At 37.4% G+C, this 17,176-nt stretch overlaps 2 protein-coding genes across 2 annotated transcripts; both read left to right on the top strand.

The window, feature by feature from the left end:
• The first annotated feature begins 6,153 nt into the window (after positions 1 to 6,153).
• Positions 6,154 to 7,413, top strand: LOC138902595 (uncharacterized). The gene is made up of 3 exons (XM_070190478.1): positions 6,154 to 6,475; positions 6,674 to 6,804; positions 6,979 to 7,413. The coding sequence occupies exons 1-3, from the start codon at positions 6,154 to 6,156 to the stop codon at positions 7,411 to 7,413; spliced, it is 888 nt and encodes a 295-aa protein (XP_070046579.1).
• A 72-nt stretch (positions 7,414 to 7,485) lies between these two features.
• On the top strand, positions 7,486 to 10,487 carry LOC138902594 (uncharacterized). Its single transcript, XM_070190477.1, has 3 exons — positions 7,486 to 8,088; positions 8,610 to 9,152; positions 10,368 to 10,487. The coding sequence occupies exons 1-3, from the start codon at positions 7,486 to 7,488 to the stop codon at positions 10,485 to 10,487; spliced, it is 1,266 nt and encodes a 421-aa protein (XP_070046578.1).
• Positions 10,488 to 17,176: the final 6,689 nt, after the last annotated feature.

The raw sequence follows: 17,176 nt of genomic DNA, 5'->3' as shown, positions 1-17,176 counted from the left end.
GTCCGTGCGATTGTGATTGGTAATGTGTGCACGAGATGCCAAGTGATTAGGGTTCGTGATTTAGGACCCATGATTTGTGATTATGAGGTGTGATACCTCGGGGTAATTCTTGTATAAACCTTGTGTGAGAGCGGTTGATTATTGTGTTGTTACTTGTGTTTCCTTACTTAGTTTCACTAGACTTTAACTGTATTCTGCTTACTTTAAGGCATTATTACCTATTTGCTCCTTGTTGCTAATTGTTGCTTCTTGTTCCATTTGCAAGTATTATATTGTTATTCTTACCATGTTTAGGTTTATAATGTTATTGTTTCCTGTTAGTTTTATATTCATACTTGTACATGTTATTATGTCTAGTAGATGCCTTGACTATTCCTCGTCACTACTCCATCGAAGTTAGTCTTGATACTTAATGGGTATCGCTGTGGTGTACTCATGCTCTGCTTGCCACACATTTTTGTGTAGATCCAGGTATCTCAGGGCATGTTGGTCATTAGATAGCTGATCGAGTATTGCGGTGGAGACTTCAAGGTATACATGCCATCGTGTTCGTAGGCCTCGGAGTCACCTTCTGAAGTTTACTTTGTACTGTTTATTTCTATTTAAAATAATGATGTATTTGGTATTCTTAATTATTCCTAGAAAGACTTATGACTTGTAGTACCGGTTTTGGGATGTTGTATATCTACTTTGGATTGTTGGCTTTGTATAGAAATCTCTAGTTCATGTTTAATAGTTGATTGGTTAAAATCTGTTATTAACTCAGTAAGTGTTAGGCTTACCTAGTCCTAGAGACTAGGTGCCATCACGACTCCCAAGGAGGAATTTTGAGTCGTGACACCTAAAAGTTAAATTATTTAAATTGCAAATTTGAAGAAACGAAAACCATTCAATAGAAGATAAAATGTATTCATAATAAGCTGACATTAATTTCCTTTTATTTTTTGTCAATTCCTACAATTGATTCTCTATAAAAAAAAAATTATATGAAGTTATCTATTATAAATATTCACTAAATATTAATCATTTTCAAATTTTACATTATCAATTAATCATTCTTTTTTTTTCTAGGAACTATATGACCAACCTCTTCATTCCAAATTTCTAAAAGAAAGATCCAATTCTATTTACAAAAGAAAATTGTGTTAATTTGGGACCTTTTAAAAATTCGTGATAAAAGCATATAACAAATATCCAGTCATTTTAGATGGTATTATGTCACAATAAGTATTATACTTTTCTTATGATTCTCCAAAGGATGGTCTCTTTAAATTTAAGAGGAAATACATGTATTCAAACAAAAAATATTGATCGATTTTCTTATCCCTTAAAATATATTTCATATTGGAAAAGTTAATTATTTTTAAAATATTTAGAATTATGGAGTTGGCCTCTATTAGAATAATTTATTACTAATTTTACTTGAATGAAGGAAAATATTTTATTATAAATCTCCACTGAAATTATATACTTCTCAACACATAATATAAGCTCCCAATACAAACCTATTTCAACTAGAAATATGAAAACCTATTCCTATATAATTCTGACTACAAATCCTATTTAGACAAGCATTAAATAAACTTGGAAATACCAAATCCTAAATAATTTTAATTTTCTACTACAACTTTGAATTAGTTTCCCAACATTCTCCCGTAATTCAAATTTGTATACGTCTGGCTTTTTGTAGTTGTTGTTTGGAGAATTTCTCTCCAACTTTCACTTTTATTGAAGCACTTGTCTCCAACTGTCATGACCCAAAATTCAACTAGTCTAGATGACACCTAACCCAATCCGCTAGATAAACCAATTAACAATAAAATAATTCAAATGAGATTAACTGAGAAAATAGTGATGACATAAATGAACTTCTATACAACTTTCCAAGGACTGGTAGTACAAATCATGAGCTTCTAAGATTTAGATTTTACAAAGCTAGTATGAAATAAATACATCATATGTTCGAAATGTACGTAAATAGATTTATAAATCTAAACCTACCAAAAATAAGAGGCAACTATAACTGGAATGCAGGTACATATTCAATGCCAGCTCCTGCCATACACAGCAACATCAGCTCCAAAATCTGCACGTAATGTGCAAAAGGGTAGTAAGAGTACAACCGACCCCATGTACTCAATAAGTAAAAAAACCTAACCTTAGGTTGAAAGCAGTGATGAGCTTGGACAACGGTCAGAGTCCAATACTAATAGCCAAGAACAACTCGTAACAATATAATAAAATCAGTACAAGTAATAACTCAAAGATATGATGCTCAGCTCGTTCACAGTTACGAAAAATAGGCATGCTTTTCAGGTATAACAGTAAAACCCAAATCTTTCACCGAAATCATCAAAATATGAGTATATCAGAAAAGTGTAATTTTTCTCAAAAACTTTCAACAACAGATAAGATATCTCATTATCAGATAGCATGAGAAAAGTACATCTCTATGCCTACATGTCAATGTGCATGTGAAGCCATGAATGTCACAATATCATATAGCATGAGAAAATGCATCTCTATGCCTACAAGCCAAGTATGCATGTCAAATGTAATGCATCATATTGATAAACCCATGAACTCACACTCTTAGAGTACTCAATCTCACTGTTTCACATTCTCACTCATCACACTCAATCACTCAGCACACTTAGTCACTCAGCACTGTAGGGTACCTTCGCTCACTGCTGGTATGTCAGACTTCGGAGGGGCGGCTCCTGCTAAGTGCTAATATAAAGCCAATGAGGCCTGCTGCGGCGTGCTGCCCGATCCCATAAATAATAATAAAGCCTATAAGGCCTGCTGCGTCGTGCACCTCGATCTATATAATAATAATATATATAAAGCTAATGCAGCCCGATCCACAATATCACTCACAACATGACTCTTAGGCCCCAACTCAGTCCTCAATATCTCTAGTGTCACAGGCTTACATATATCATACTACTCAGCCCGAATAATGATAACATGATGTAACAGTAAATGATAATAGAGACTGAGATATGACATGCAAATGAATGAATATGACTGAGTACATAATTGTAATTTAAGCAAATAGCTCAACAACAGAAATAACATATGTGGGTCCCAACCGAATAAGCATATAGCCTAAACATGATTTCTAACATGATTCACAACTCATATAATAAATCAAGTAGGGAGAACATGGATGTAACAAGATATAACGGCAAAACAAGTCCGGTCATAGTCTAATAGTCAACTAGAATCATGATTTCCCCCGGTGCACGCCCACACGCTTGTCACTTAGCATGTGCGTCACCTCAATACATATCTTATAACATAGTTCCCATGGTAAAATACCCTCAAATCAAAGTTTAGATATGTTACTTACCTCGAACAAGCCAAATCCAATACCGAGCAAGCCAAACAATACTCTAGAAATGCCACCCCGTACATACCGACCTCTGAACGGCTCAAAACTAGCCAAAATCAACTCAAGAACATCAAATAATGCCAAAGGAAACAAATCCAATTGATAAAGGTTGAATCTTTAATCAAAAGTCCAAAGTCAACTAAAAAGTCAAACCTGGGCCCGCACCTCGGAACCCGACAAAACTCACGAAATTCGATAACTCATTTAATTACGAGTCCAACCATACTAATTTGACTCAAATGAGACTCTGAATCAATGTTCAACACTCAATAATTAACTCTAGGAAAGTTTAGACAAAAACCTCAAATTTTTCTTTTGAAATCATCAATCAACTTCCAAAAACAAAGATGGAATCACGAAATAAAATTAATTTAGAGTATAAAACACTTATCCCAATCCATGTGGTAAAAATTACCTCAATCTGAGCTCCATAGCTCAATATATGCAAAAATGTCTGAAACCTCCGAAAATAGAGTACTTATAATCACTGGACGAATTTATGAACTGCGATAGCGGAAATATCTTTGCGATCGCTAAGAAGAAAAATACACTGCCCTAAAAAACTCTATGCGTTCGTGAGCCTCCTCATGAAAACGTGATTCCTACAGATGCCAACTCTCCGTGAACGCAGACTGACCCTCGCGAATGTGGAAGAAAAATCACCACCTCTCAACTCATCTCTATGCGAATGCGCTAACTTATATGCGAACGCGTACTGTAACCAACACAAAGCTACACAAAAAAGATCTTCCAATTGCGACTGCGATGAAGTGCCCAGCTCCATATGTCCTCTACGCGATCGCGTCTCCATCTTCGCAATCGCGAAGTACAATTGGGGCATCAGAAACCAGCAGAAACCAGCAATGAAAACATGAAGGAAAACAAACGAAACGCACCACAAATCGAACTTAATAAACTTTTGAACTTTCAACTTCCAAAACTCGTATCGAACCATATCAAATCAACTCGGAATGAACTCAAATTTTGCACACAAGTCTCCAATGACATAACAAAGCTATTCCAATTCTCGGAACCACAATCCAAATCCGATATCATCAAAGTCAACTCTCGGTCAATCTTATGAATATTCCAAACCTTTAAATTGCCAATTTTCGCCAATTAGTGCCGAAACCTTCTAGAAACACCAAATGCTATTCCAGGCATACGCCCAAGTCCAAAATGACCATCCGGGCCTAACAGAAATATCAAAACTCCGTTTTGGGATTAAATACACAAAAGTCAAACTTGATCAACTTTTCCAACTTAAAGGTTCAACATTGAAATTCACCCTTCCAAACAAATTTTGAATCACCCGAAAATCAAAACTGACGATACACACAAGTCATAATACATCATACAGAGCTACTCATACCCTCAAACTACCGAGCGAAGTGCAAATTCTCAAAACAATCGGTCGGGTTGTTACATTCTCCCCCACTTAAACATATGTTCGTCCTCGAATGTACCAAGAGTCATTCCAAATCCATCAACCGACTATGTAATCTTACCATGAACATACTTGGGGGTGATACCACGTCAACCCAACCCACAAAAGTCCATAAACTCAAAATAATCAAAGATTCTTCCTCCCATATACCTTGGAAGCCCAATCTCTAACATCTGGAATTCTTTACAAGACCCGAATCTCGCATCTACATACTGTATAAGCCTAAACAAACTGTATCAAGCCATAACCATAACCCAAGATGAAATCACATAATATACCACATAACTCGCATACACACAACAATAATTTTCGATCACAATAGCTGATAAAAAATAGACATGGTACCAGTAATGAACCTCATATCAAATAAAACTTCGTTCAAACCTTCGTACACTGCCATTGACAATGAAACATGCAGAAACTTATAACCACTCATCAACTCAACAAGTCATGGAGCTCTCCCTCATTTGACAAGAACCATAGCCAATTTCTAAAATGACTTCCGATATTGTTCTTCCAAATATACCGTAATCAAATCCGATAGCATCTATTCTAGGTCCACTGACCCTATCTCATAAAACACAACTATTCTATTGACATGCCAAACCAATACAACCTAAATCCATAAACCGTGCAATTTGTGTATCAATAAGCAACAATTCATGTGTACTCAAACATGGGAAAATGACTTAAATGAGAGAACCATCCCGCAAGCTCAACAGGTACCACTACAATGCAATGCTATGAACCCATCACACACAGTAAAACCAAGACACACGAATCTATTATAAAGGATCATATCCCGATGGGTCTTCCACACGAGGATTCATAATAGCATATCCTGAATTTCTTAGAGATTAGTGATACTTACATCACTAACGGAGTCACTCCAGACTATGTGAGGCTCACATTTTTACCGTTCTCTCTATTAGGCGAAGCAAAGCGATGGCTGGAGGTAGAACCAGCTAATTCTATTACATCATGGAATGATCTGGCAAGGAAATTTTTGGCAAGGTTTTTCCCTTCAGGCAAAACTGCAAAGATCAGAAGTGAGATAGTCGCCTTCAAATAGAAAGTGAGAGAGTCTTTATACTCAGCTTGGGAGAGGTTCAAGGGGCTGCTCAGAGACTGTCCTCATCACAATCAGACAAATGAAGTGTTAGCTCACACTTTTATAGAAGGGCTACATCTTGAGACAAAAATTGTGGTAGATGCTGCAGCTAGAGGTCAAGTGTTGGAGAAAAGCTTTGATGAGATATATGCGTTATTGAACAAATTCTCCAAAAGCAATCCTGATTGGCAATGAGAGATGGGCAGACACACAGTTCAAAAATCTGCAGGGGTTCTCGAGTTAGATGCCGTCTCGGCATTATCAATGCAGATTTCCACGTTGACCAACCAAGTCAATAAGATGACCCTAGTTATTAACAAGCAACAAGCCCAGCCAGTGCAACATGTTCAATTATTTTGTAAAGTATGTGGAGAGGGTCATACGAGTGACTTATCCCCAGTTAATCCTGAGTTTGTCTATTTTGTGGGTAATGCAAATAGGGGCCAGACAAACCAGTATGGGAACACTTACAATCCCAATTGGAGGAACCACCCAAACTTCTCTTGGGGTGGAAATCAAGGTGCTCAGAATCGATATCGGTAACAAGCACCTCAACAACAATATAGACCACCTTAGGCTGAACGATATGCAAACTTAACAAGTCACCTTGAGGAAATGATGAAGAAATTGATGGCTGACTAGTAGGCCCAAGTCGCAGCAATGAGAAATTTGGAGCGCCAACTGGGACAACTTGCCAGTGCCCAAAATACTTGACCAGTTGGAGCTCTTCCAAATGACACTGAGGCTAATCCTAAGGCATCTATTAATGCTGTGTCATTGAGAAATGGGAGACAATTAGAAGAAGTCCAGTCGAAAAAGAGAAAACAAGTGACCTTTAATGTGAAGCCAGTCACTATAGAGTGAAAATCAGAAAAATCAAAGGAGTTAGAGAAGCCAGTTGAAGAGGCGGTGGCTGAGCAACCCTCATAATTAGTTGCGAGACCACCGCCTCCGTTCCCTCAAAGATTGCAGAAAGTGAAGGATAATGCCACGTATAAAATATTTCTTGATATTTTGAAGCAGGTGCAAATCAATATTCCACTGGTAGGCATCCTGCAAGAAGTTCCCAAATATGCAAAATATATCAAGGACATAGTGGCAAATAAAAAGAGGTTGACCGAATTCGAGACTGTGGCACTCACTGAGGAATATAGCTCAAGAATTCAAAGCAAGCTACCCCAGAAATTGAAGGATCCGGGTAGCTTCACTATCCAAATCTCAATTGGAAGGCATGCAGTCGGGCGATCTTTGTGTGATCTTGGAGCGAGCATCAATTTGATACCGCTATCTGCGTTCAGACAGTTAGGGTTGGGTGAGCCACGCCCAACAACAGTGATCTTACAATTGGCTGATCGCTCCCTTGCTCATCCTGAAGGAGTGATTGAAGATGTGTTAGTTCAAGTGGGTTCTTTCATATTCCCTGCTAATTTTATTATCTTAGACTACGAGCCTGATTAGGAAGTCTCATTTATTTTGGGGCGACCATTCTTAGCCACATACCGAGATATTATTGATGTATGTGAAGGAAAGATGACGATGAGAGTATGTGATCGAGTGGAGGTATTCAATATGTACAAAGCACTCAGATTGCTAGCCCACTATGAAGAGCTATCCATGATTTATGTAGTGGAAAGCAATGCTACATCATTGGTGTCTTATATGAGCCCCATAGATCCTCTTGAACGAGCCTTGATTGGGGATGAAGAAGTCAGTGAAGATGAGACGGTGGGCGAAATTGAGCAAGTACTTAACATGTCGTGCAATTATGTCCATGGGTTTGGGAGATTTGAGGAGTTGGGCAGGTCTGTCACTCTGACCCCTCCTAAGCTATCCATTGAAGAACCTCAAAAGCTAGAACTAAAGCCCCTTCTAGCGCATCTGCGCTATGCTTATTTAGGGAACTCTGAATTGTTGCCAGTAATTATCTCATCCAGCTTGACTATTGTACAAGAAGAAAAATTGCTCAGAGTACTGCGCGAGCATAAAAAGGCTATAAGGTGGACAATTACTGACATCAAGAGAATCAGTCTATCATTTTTCATGCATAAAATCTTTCTGGAAGATGGACACCGCCCCAATGTTGAGCAGCAAAGGAGATTAAATTCCATCATGAAAGAAGTCGTGAAGAACGAAGTAATTAAGTGACTCGATGCAGGTATCATCTTTACTATCTCTGACAGCAACTGGGTAAGCCCAGTGCAATGTGTGCCTAAAAAGGGAGGGATGACTGTGGTTAAGAATGAAAAAAAATGAGCTAATTCTTACTCGCACTGTGACGGGATAGAGAGTTTGCATTTATTACAGAAGGCTCAACAAGGCAACCCGCAAGGACCACTTCCCACTTCCATTCGGGGTACAACCAGATTGCCATATGCCCAGAAGATCAGGAGAAGACCATATTTACTTGTCCTTATGGCACTTTCACTTTCAAGCAAATGCCATATGGTCTTTGTAATGCACCAACCACTTTCCAGAGATGTATGATGGCTATTTTTACCGATATGGTAGAAATATTTGTGAAAGTTTTTATGGATGATTTTTCCGTCTTAGGGTCTTCTTATGATGATTGTTTGAAGAATTTAAGCAAGGTGTTGGCCCGTTGTGAAGAAAAAAATCTGGTATTGAATTGGGAAAAGTGCCATTTTATGGTGCAGGGAGGAATCGTGTTGGGTCACAGAGTGTCTAGGAGCGGCATTGAAGTTGATAAGGCGAAGGTGGAGGCGGTTGAAAAATTACCTCCACCCATTTCCGTGAAGGGTGTCCAAAGTTTCTTGGGACACGCGGGATTCTATCGGCGCTTTATTAAGAAATTTTCTAAAATTGCTACTCCTTTCTGCAGGTTGCTTGAAAAGGATGTAACTTTCGATTTTGATGACGCCTGCCTGAAGGAATTTGAAGAGCTCAAAAAGACGTTGGTAGCTACCCCCATTATTGTGGCACCGTATTGGTCCTTACCATTTGAACTTATGTGTGACGCAAGTGACCATGCTATTGGGGCAGTGCTAGGCCAGAGGAAGGACAAGATATTTTATTCCATCTCCTATGCGAGTAAGACTCTTGATGATGCACAACTGAATTACACCACCACAGAAAAGGAGTTGTTGGCCGTTGTGTGGGCCTTTGAGAAATTTCGGGCATACTTGGTGGGAACAAAAGTTATGAATAACAATAGCACATACATATACGCTCGTCATCTCGTATATACATCACTCCCGCATAAAGAAAACAATATCATTTATTAGGAAAATTCCCTCAAACTAAAGCTAGGCAAGACATTTACCTCATCTGACTAGTTTTCAATCTCAAATCATTTCAAAACCTCATTTCAGCCCTTCAATCACACAAATCCAAGCCAAACATTATCTAAGGGGAATCGAGAAAGGTTATGGAAGCGATCCAAATCCATAAAGCTTCAATTTTTGATGAGGTTCCAAAAGGTCAACATAAAACTTTTATCTTCTTCTTCTTTTAGCCTTTTAATATAATAATGTTTTTCTCTTTTTAATTTATATTATGAACTTACCTTAGAATAATCAAATTTTGTTTATAAATTAAAAATATTAAAATAGTATTTAAGAATATATAATGTTAGAATAATAAAAGATTGAGCATAGTAGAAAGTAATTAGAATAATTTATTCATAATAATAATTTTGATATTAACAAAAAAACGAAAATTTATTTACACAATAAAGAATGAAAGAAAATAAAAGTTTTAAAATATATATTCCATGCACGTACTATAGAAAATTATTATTTAAAATAAAGGTATTTTTGTAATATACATTACATATTCTTGAATATTATGCCCAATTATATTATTATTTCGACATTATACATGCTAGAAAAATATATATATATTTTTAAATAAAATATTTTGTTCTATAGGTAAGTCTAAATGTTGATTAAAAAGAGAAAACTTATAATATTAAAAAGTAAAAAAAAAAAGCAAATGATAAAAGTTGATAATTTAGAGGGTAAAATAGGTATTTGGCTATCAAATGTTTGATAAATCTAGTTGAGTGACCTTCTGAGTGCTATAGGCATAGTTAAGTGACTTTGTTATTACAAACGAAAGAAAGATGACTTTGGTAGATAATTTTGGAAAGTTGAGTGACCATATGAGTAATGGACTCGCCAAAACTCCTCAAATCAACTTAGTAGGCCATTGCTACCCTTCATCCGGTGGCTGTCAAAAGTTAGGCAACAACATCAACTAATCATGGAAAACAACTAAACACAGAATATTATGATAAAAATTCATGCCAAATAAAGTCAATTAAGAACTACAATTCAAAGAGATATGACTGGAGCACAGCAATAAACATTACTGAAATAGAAAAGAAATGGACCTTTGAGGTGAAAAACTTTCTTCACTATATTGATAAAAAAATCTCCAAGTTTGAATTACAGAAGGAAAGTGCTGGCTACAACTCGAAGGAGAACAAGACGTCGAATGAAATTCGAACAGCCTCGACGAAACCGGATTCGGATGAACGAGCAACCTCGCTGAAAATGGAGCCAAGGGATTAAGGTTTGTTACTTATAGAGTTGATTACTATATTATGGAACAATTTTCTAGGAGGCCTATCAAATTCTCGATCACTAGGCAATGCAATGCTCGGTGGAACAGATTCTGATATTGAAAAGGAACAATAGCAATACTATGCAGCACTAGCTCGAAAATTGTCAAGTTATAGCCAACAAGGAAAAAGAGTTTTACTTAACTGCAGACCTCAGTCCATTACCTGACCAATGGCTAGGAAAAACACTTAATACTGGCCTTTTTGACTATGTTTGGGTTCAATTCTACAAAAGCCCTCAATATGAGTTTAATTCTGGAAGTCCTGACAATTTCAAGAACTCATGGAATCAATGGACATCGTTAGTGCCAAATAAAAGGTATATATAGGACTTCCAGCTTCAAAGGCAACTGCAGGGGATGGTTATATTCCAAAACAACAACTGATCCCACAAGTATTGCCATTTGCTGATGAAATTTAGAGAATATAGGAAATGTTTTTCTTGTATATTGATGATTGTATTTAGTGTACAATATCCTATATATACAAATTGTTGAGAAAGAAAAATACAAAATTGTCTAACAGACTTATACATGTGTCTATTCCTAATTGAGTCTAAAATAACAAACTAAAGGAATCTATACAAAATGCAAAACTAGACATACATGACTAATCATCTGTTACTTCCTTCTAGAAGAGGCTGGAGACTTCAAACATTTTCCAGCACATTATTTATTAAATAAAATGGACATTCCAGATGCATCCACATGGGTCTTCAATGGACGATTGTGATTGGTTTGAATTATATAATGAGACTTTGACTTCTTAAGATTTTCTTTCTTGTTTGTATCGAACAGAGTCGTCTTCTTTCTTTCTTCTGAGAGTAAACTGCTCAATTTATTAGCCATACAATTTTTGGTTCAAACATCCCCCCTCAAGTTGGAGGGGGTAGAAAACATACCCAACTTGTCGACGATCCGATGATGCTGAGGACCAGAAGGGGTCGGTTGTACTCATACTACACTTTTGCACCTTGCATGCAGATCTTTGAGTTGTGTAGCTGTGTAAGACGAAGCCTTGCATTGATGAGGTACCAACGTTCCAAATTCAAGCTACCTCTTATTCATCGTAGTTTAGGATTTCAATTCTGTTCATGTAAACTTCAAACAAATATTGTATTTATTTTTCACATCGGTCGCGCGATAAGGAGAGAAAGATGAGAAGTTTCCTCGATGGCCTATAGCCTCTTAAAGATAGGTATGGATGTCATCATACCGGTCTACATATCTCTACTAGATACTTGCTCATGACTCGTAGAACCTATGAACCTAGAGCTCAGACACCAACTTGTCACGACCCAAAATCCACCTAGTCGTGATGGAAACTAACCCCAATGCTAGGTAAGCCAAACATAGAATAAGGTAACTCTAATGAAGGATCTATAACAACAAGAATGAAAATAACTGACATCTATATGACATCCCAAGGACTAGTTGTATAAGTCATGAGCCACTATGATTTGGATTTACACAGCACTATGCCTGTATCTTCGATTTGATTCCATTCACTCGTATGTGATGTTGCGCACTCGGTATGTACTATGCACCGATGACTATGAAGGGCTATGGATGCTTGATTATCATTGCGTTATGTTGTCTAGTCTTGGAAGACTATATACTGGTAGATCTTTCAGTTGTTCATGTATGGGAAGTAGCAGATTCTTGTATCTGGTCGATGAGTATGGACTTGGGAATATTAAGTAATTGCATAGCCGTGGTAACCATGATAGAGTCATAGACAGAGGCCAATTTAAGGCTAAGCGGGTGGATTATCTCTTGCGGGATGCTCTAGGATTTTGTGATTCTTATGATGTTCGTGTGAAGAGTTTTTCTTCTATCCAGTGGGATGTATGCGCTACGGCTGGATTTTGGATCATTTGAGAGATTTGCACGACTATCACGAGGATGAGTATACACTCGGCAGAGTCTTTGGAGTGTTTGATGACTAGTGATTACATGGGTTTATGAAGAATTTAGTTGAATAGTAGAATGGGATCATAAAAGTTATGAAGCAAGAGTAATGTGGTTATTAGATGATGTTTACTATGGCTACGAGCCAAGTGGGGGAGTCTATTATCGATGATCAGATTACATGGTCACGTGTTATATTAGTTCTTGGACTAGGATGTTCTTGTGGATTTTCTATGATTTGAGAAAGATTTCATCGAGGAAGATTTCGAGCACGGGATCGATTAGATATATGATGTACTACGCCTTATGGGCATATAGAGGTCTTGGGATGATTCAAGTTTGATACTCATTGTGGATGTATTGCGCAAGGAAAAAGGAATCATTTGGTTGCTTCTTTTGGATATTCATGTGCGAGGACATGGGTTAATGAATTTCGAGAAGGTTCTGACGGGCTCAGGAATCATATGTGGTATTTATGAATTTTCTGACTTACATTTGGATAAGACTTGGGGCTTGCATTGGATGGTGCCGAGACTTGTGTTGTTTATATATCATTATTGATTCTACATTGCGGCATTATAAAGGTGAAAGAAGCAACTTCAGATTCATTAAAGGGTTCTTCGGTGCATGCATTTTCATGTTGAGGTACTTCTGCCTTTGGGCCGTCTATTTGACTTGGTTTATTTAGAGGGATTTAATTCTAATGATTTGATTATGTGCAAGTAGGTTTCAAAGAGTTTGCGATGGTTGGGCCACAACTTGCAGTTGATGTACTCTACAGGCATGGTGAGTTCATTACGTGTTGTGATTTTTGTTCTATGGGATTGAGTTAGTGGAAGCTTTTTGGTTGATGGTATGTCTATCCTACTTGTGATTCTGAGCTGAGAATGGGATCCTCGAGTTTTCATATGATAGTATGATAGAGGAGGTACTCCATGTGGGTAGTAACTCATGGCATTGCTTGAAAAGGGTGTGCGTATTAGGAGACACATTGTAATTTTGACTTGCGGGTGCTCAACTACTATTACGATAAATCCTAGAGTTATTTTTGGCTAGATTTGAGTCGTGCGGAGGTCGACTCGGGCGAGAAGGCATTTTCAGAGTATTGGTTTAACTTGTTGGAGGTAAGTTCCTTGCCTAGATTTGTTGAGAGAAGTTTTCCTAGTAAATGATATTGTTTGCTACATGTGGGAGAGATGCGTATACGAGGTGACGAACGTATATGCATGTGCCAGGGTTTTCATGCTCAGCAGGGAGAACTATTTGCCTCTTTGTGTGTTGTAGAGCTCTTTGATTCCTTGATTTTTGCTTCATTTAATTCTATGACTAATAAACTTAATTATCTGTGTTAGGAATCATATTAGAATGTATGGCATCTTAGAAGGATTTAATGTGTTGTCTTTGAGATTGTTTAGATACTTAATTTGACCATAGCATCATGAACACCCATCTATATATGTTATTGTCATGCTACTTGAGCTTCCTTATCCGTACTAAGAGTTGATGATTGGGGCCTTAGGGTAATGTTTGGAACTAGGGGTATTTCTGTGCAGATTGATATGATGTAAGCACGATGAGTATTGCCGTGTGAATTGAAATACAATTGGCCGATTGGTTGTTTCAGTGTGAAAATAACGGGAGCTGGATTTTTGTTATGATTACTCGAACGTTAAACACTTACATGCACTCTACTTCGGTTTCTATTAATATTTGTTGTTTTGTATGTTACTTTCACGCTTGTGTTCCTTATGCAGTTACCTCTATGTTTTCTATTTGGCATGTTTCTACTATATCCATATTCCTACCTTGTATGTTATTGTTACTCTTGCACTTCTACTTGATTTACGTCTATTCATGTCCTTTTGAATTCATGCCTTTTCTTGTTATTAGCCCTTACATGTTACATGCCTCTATCCGTTAAGTGATTTATTTATTAGATGCCTTGACCTGTTATATTCCTTTACTTACTACATGCCTTCACTTAATAGATGCTTTTACTTACGACATGCCTCTACTTATTACATGTTTTTACTTATTAAATGCCTCCATTTGATACTTGTTTTTACTTGCCAAACCGCTTTACTCGTTTCTTGTACTACTCATCTTTGCTTAGCCGGATTGATTGACTTTCAAATTGGTTGTGTGTTTATACTTTTTGGAATCCTTGTCTTTCTATACGGGAGACTAACTCTCGGATACTAGGCTTCCAATTTTACTTCGTTTGAGTTTGAGTTTCCAAGTTGAATACTGCATGTTCGTTTTTCTTGGTGTTATGTTGTGAACTTTTCGGTACTTAGTTGTTGTTGTAGTTTCATATGATCTTATTATATGTCAGGCCCCGACCTTCGGGAGCGCAATCGGTGCTGAACCGAGATGTCCCAGTCAAGCAAGCCTACTTCATGCTTTCTACTCGACCCTACCCATGAGTAATGTGACTATAAATATCACATGCTAGACAATGAGAGAATGACGTATACACCACCAATTTTATTACCATTAGTAATTTCATTTACGATTTCCCAAAATATTACAAGTTCGTAGTTTGAATGTGGACATATATTTGACAAATACAACATTTATAGTTTGTTTGGCCCAATCAAAAATACACCTCACACTATGTGTACGGAACCTCTAATTGATATAAAAGAGTAATATGATAGTGCCGGCGACAAGGCCCCAGCTATACCTCTAAACACTATACACAAGAAGCAAAAGGCACAAGACCCCGATATGAAGTGTGGCTCACTAAGTCAACTGAGAAGAGGGTGTACCACTATCACTTGTAGATGCCGCCTGCTACAAAACGACCTATATCTATTAAAGATGCAACGTCCATGGAATAAAGGGATATTAGTACATATGGAATAGTACTAGTATGTAAGGTTAAACACCCTCTCAATGAAGTAACATTTCAAAAGGAGAGAAACATGACATCAATGAGATCCTCAAACAAAATTAAAACGTCAAGTTAAGAGAAAGATAAATGTTCAAGTAAATATGAATATCTTTAAGTTGGAAGATCTTTAGTACCGATACACCACTGTGTTTATAGCACAGAGTCCAATCACTGCCCAATTGACTAAGCCGTCTCACCCCAAAGTATGAGGCTCGACATCAAAGCACAACACCACCATGTGCGCGACATGGCGTCCGATCTCTACTTGATCAGCTAAACCGTCTCATCACAATGTCATGTGGGTCAACATCATCTTTTGCTAGCAATCATCTCATCCCAGTTAAGGGGAATAATCTCAACACATCAATTTCATCCCAATTAAGGGGAATTAATTCAACACATCAATCACGGGGATTTACCCCACAATCACTGCTACACCGGCATGTGTAGTTTCGGGTTTAGGTTATTTCAACATATCGTTCCTCGGTGGCCAAATGATACTCCCAGAAAATTTATTATATAAAGGAATTACAGCACATTTCATAATCTTCACACTTCCTTTAATTTCCTTGGCACTATTGGCCTCAAGTGAGATTTTCATTCTTGGAACGATGGCCGCATTTTATATTTCATACTCTCTTCTTTCACTTTCATGTATCATCATAGGTTAACAACAATAAGAGCATTTTGGAATCAAGACATTAAATATGCATATGAGCAACAAGAGTTTTAAACACATTGAGTTTTCCTTCCAAAATAAGGCATAATAAATTTGCAATTGAAACATGAATTTAAGTCATATCATTTTGATATACTAGTCATTCTGAATAATTTTCCGAAGGAGAGCATTATATGATAGGAAAAATTGGGACGCATTAGAGTATATGACTTTCGACATAATGCTCACTTGGAATAACTCGACTTATTGGGAATGGCTCAGAAGATTAGAAATTATGCTTGAAACTATGAGAATATCATGGAATTCGATTCTACAGGAGATGTTTAGCCAACATACCTCGCTTGAGCTTTCCTTAGATTACTACAACGTTCCGAAACTTCTAGCAACTTCAAACTATTAGAGATATGACAAAATTGAACCATAGTTAGGAAGAGATTCATAGGTTCATCTACTAAGGTATTTCATCGAGCACTAGGGTTGTAATTTCGACTATAGGGTCCTATGGTGATGTTTCTTCACCCCACAATCAATCCCCACATCAAAAGGTCCCATATATGTTCTACAACCTCCCAACCACCTTCACTGGCACATGCACACATATTTAACCAACTTCTATTCTCATGAACCATATTCCCTATTACCTATCTTCAGCCCAATTTTGAAATTGAGAGCTAGGGCTAGAACCTTACCTCTTTAGTAGACAATTTTGCAAGCCTTCCTTGTGAATTCTCCAAGGCTTGAGCAAAAAATTGAAGTGAAAGATGGTGGAGCTCCTCCTTCTCTCTCTAGTTCCTCCCTCCCTCTTAAAATATTCAAATTTCCCTTCAAAAGTGGTCTGGTTAGAAAATAGGGTTTGGTTAGAAAATCCCACAAATTCAATTTTCGTGTCGGGTATGCGGCCGGAGACTGGACCGCAAAACAGTTATGCGATCTGCAAAGTTGACCGCGAAATGGTCCCCAAAAACTAAGCTGGTCTGATCTAGTCTGCGGTTGATCTGTAGTTCGCAGATCAGTTATGCAGTCTCACAACGCACCGCAGAATCTCCCTTCAGAATTTTCTCACATTGGATCTACGATAGAAGTGTGGCCCGCGAAATGATAATACGGTCGCATAATGGACCGCAAAATGACCTCCAAAATTTGTGTTTTCTTCT

Source organism: Nicotiana tomentosiformis, chromosome 12 (assembly GCF_000390325.3).
Source record: "Nicotiana tomentosiformis chromosome 12, ASM39032v3, whole genome shotgun sequence".
In the NCBI taxonomy this organism is placed as follows: Eukaryota; Viridiplantae; Streptophyta; class Magnoliopsida; order Solanales; family Solanaceae; genus Nicotiana; species Nicotiana tomentosiformis.
Note: the sequence above shows the minus strand (reverse complement) of the source record. Positions and strands in the feature narration are given on the sequence as shown.

Bases quoted from the DNA above. Each gene is read 5' to 3' on its own strand.
- LOC138902595 (XM_070190478.1), top strand. From the start codon at position 6,154: ATGGGCAGACACACAGTTCAAAAATCTGCAGGGGTTCTCGAGTTAGAT. The intron at 6,476-6,673 runs GTGCTCAGAATC...ATACTTGACCAG, and splicing joins CTCTTGGGGTGGAAATCAAG to TTGGAGCTCTTCCAAATGAC. The intron at 6,805-6,978 runs GTCACTATAGAG...ATTTTGAAGCAG, and splicing joins TGACCTTTAATGTGAAGCCA to GTGCAAATCAATATTCCACT.
- LOC138902594 (XM_070190477.1), top strand. From the start codon at position 7,486: ATGACGATGAGAGTATGTGATCGAGTGGAGGTATTCAATATGTACAAA. The intron at 8,089-8,609 runs GTAATTAAGTGA...TTTATGGTGCAG, and splicing joins AAGAAGTCGTGAAGAACGAA to GGAGGAATCGTGTTGGGTCA. The intron at 9,153-10,367 runs GTATATACATCA...TTTGAATTACAG, and splicing joins ACATATACGCTCGTCATCTC to AAGGAAAGTGCTGGCTACAA.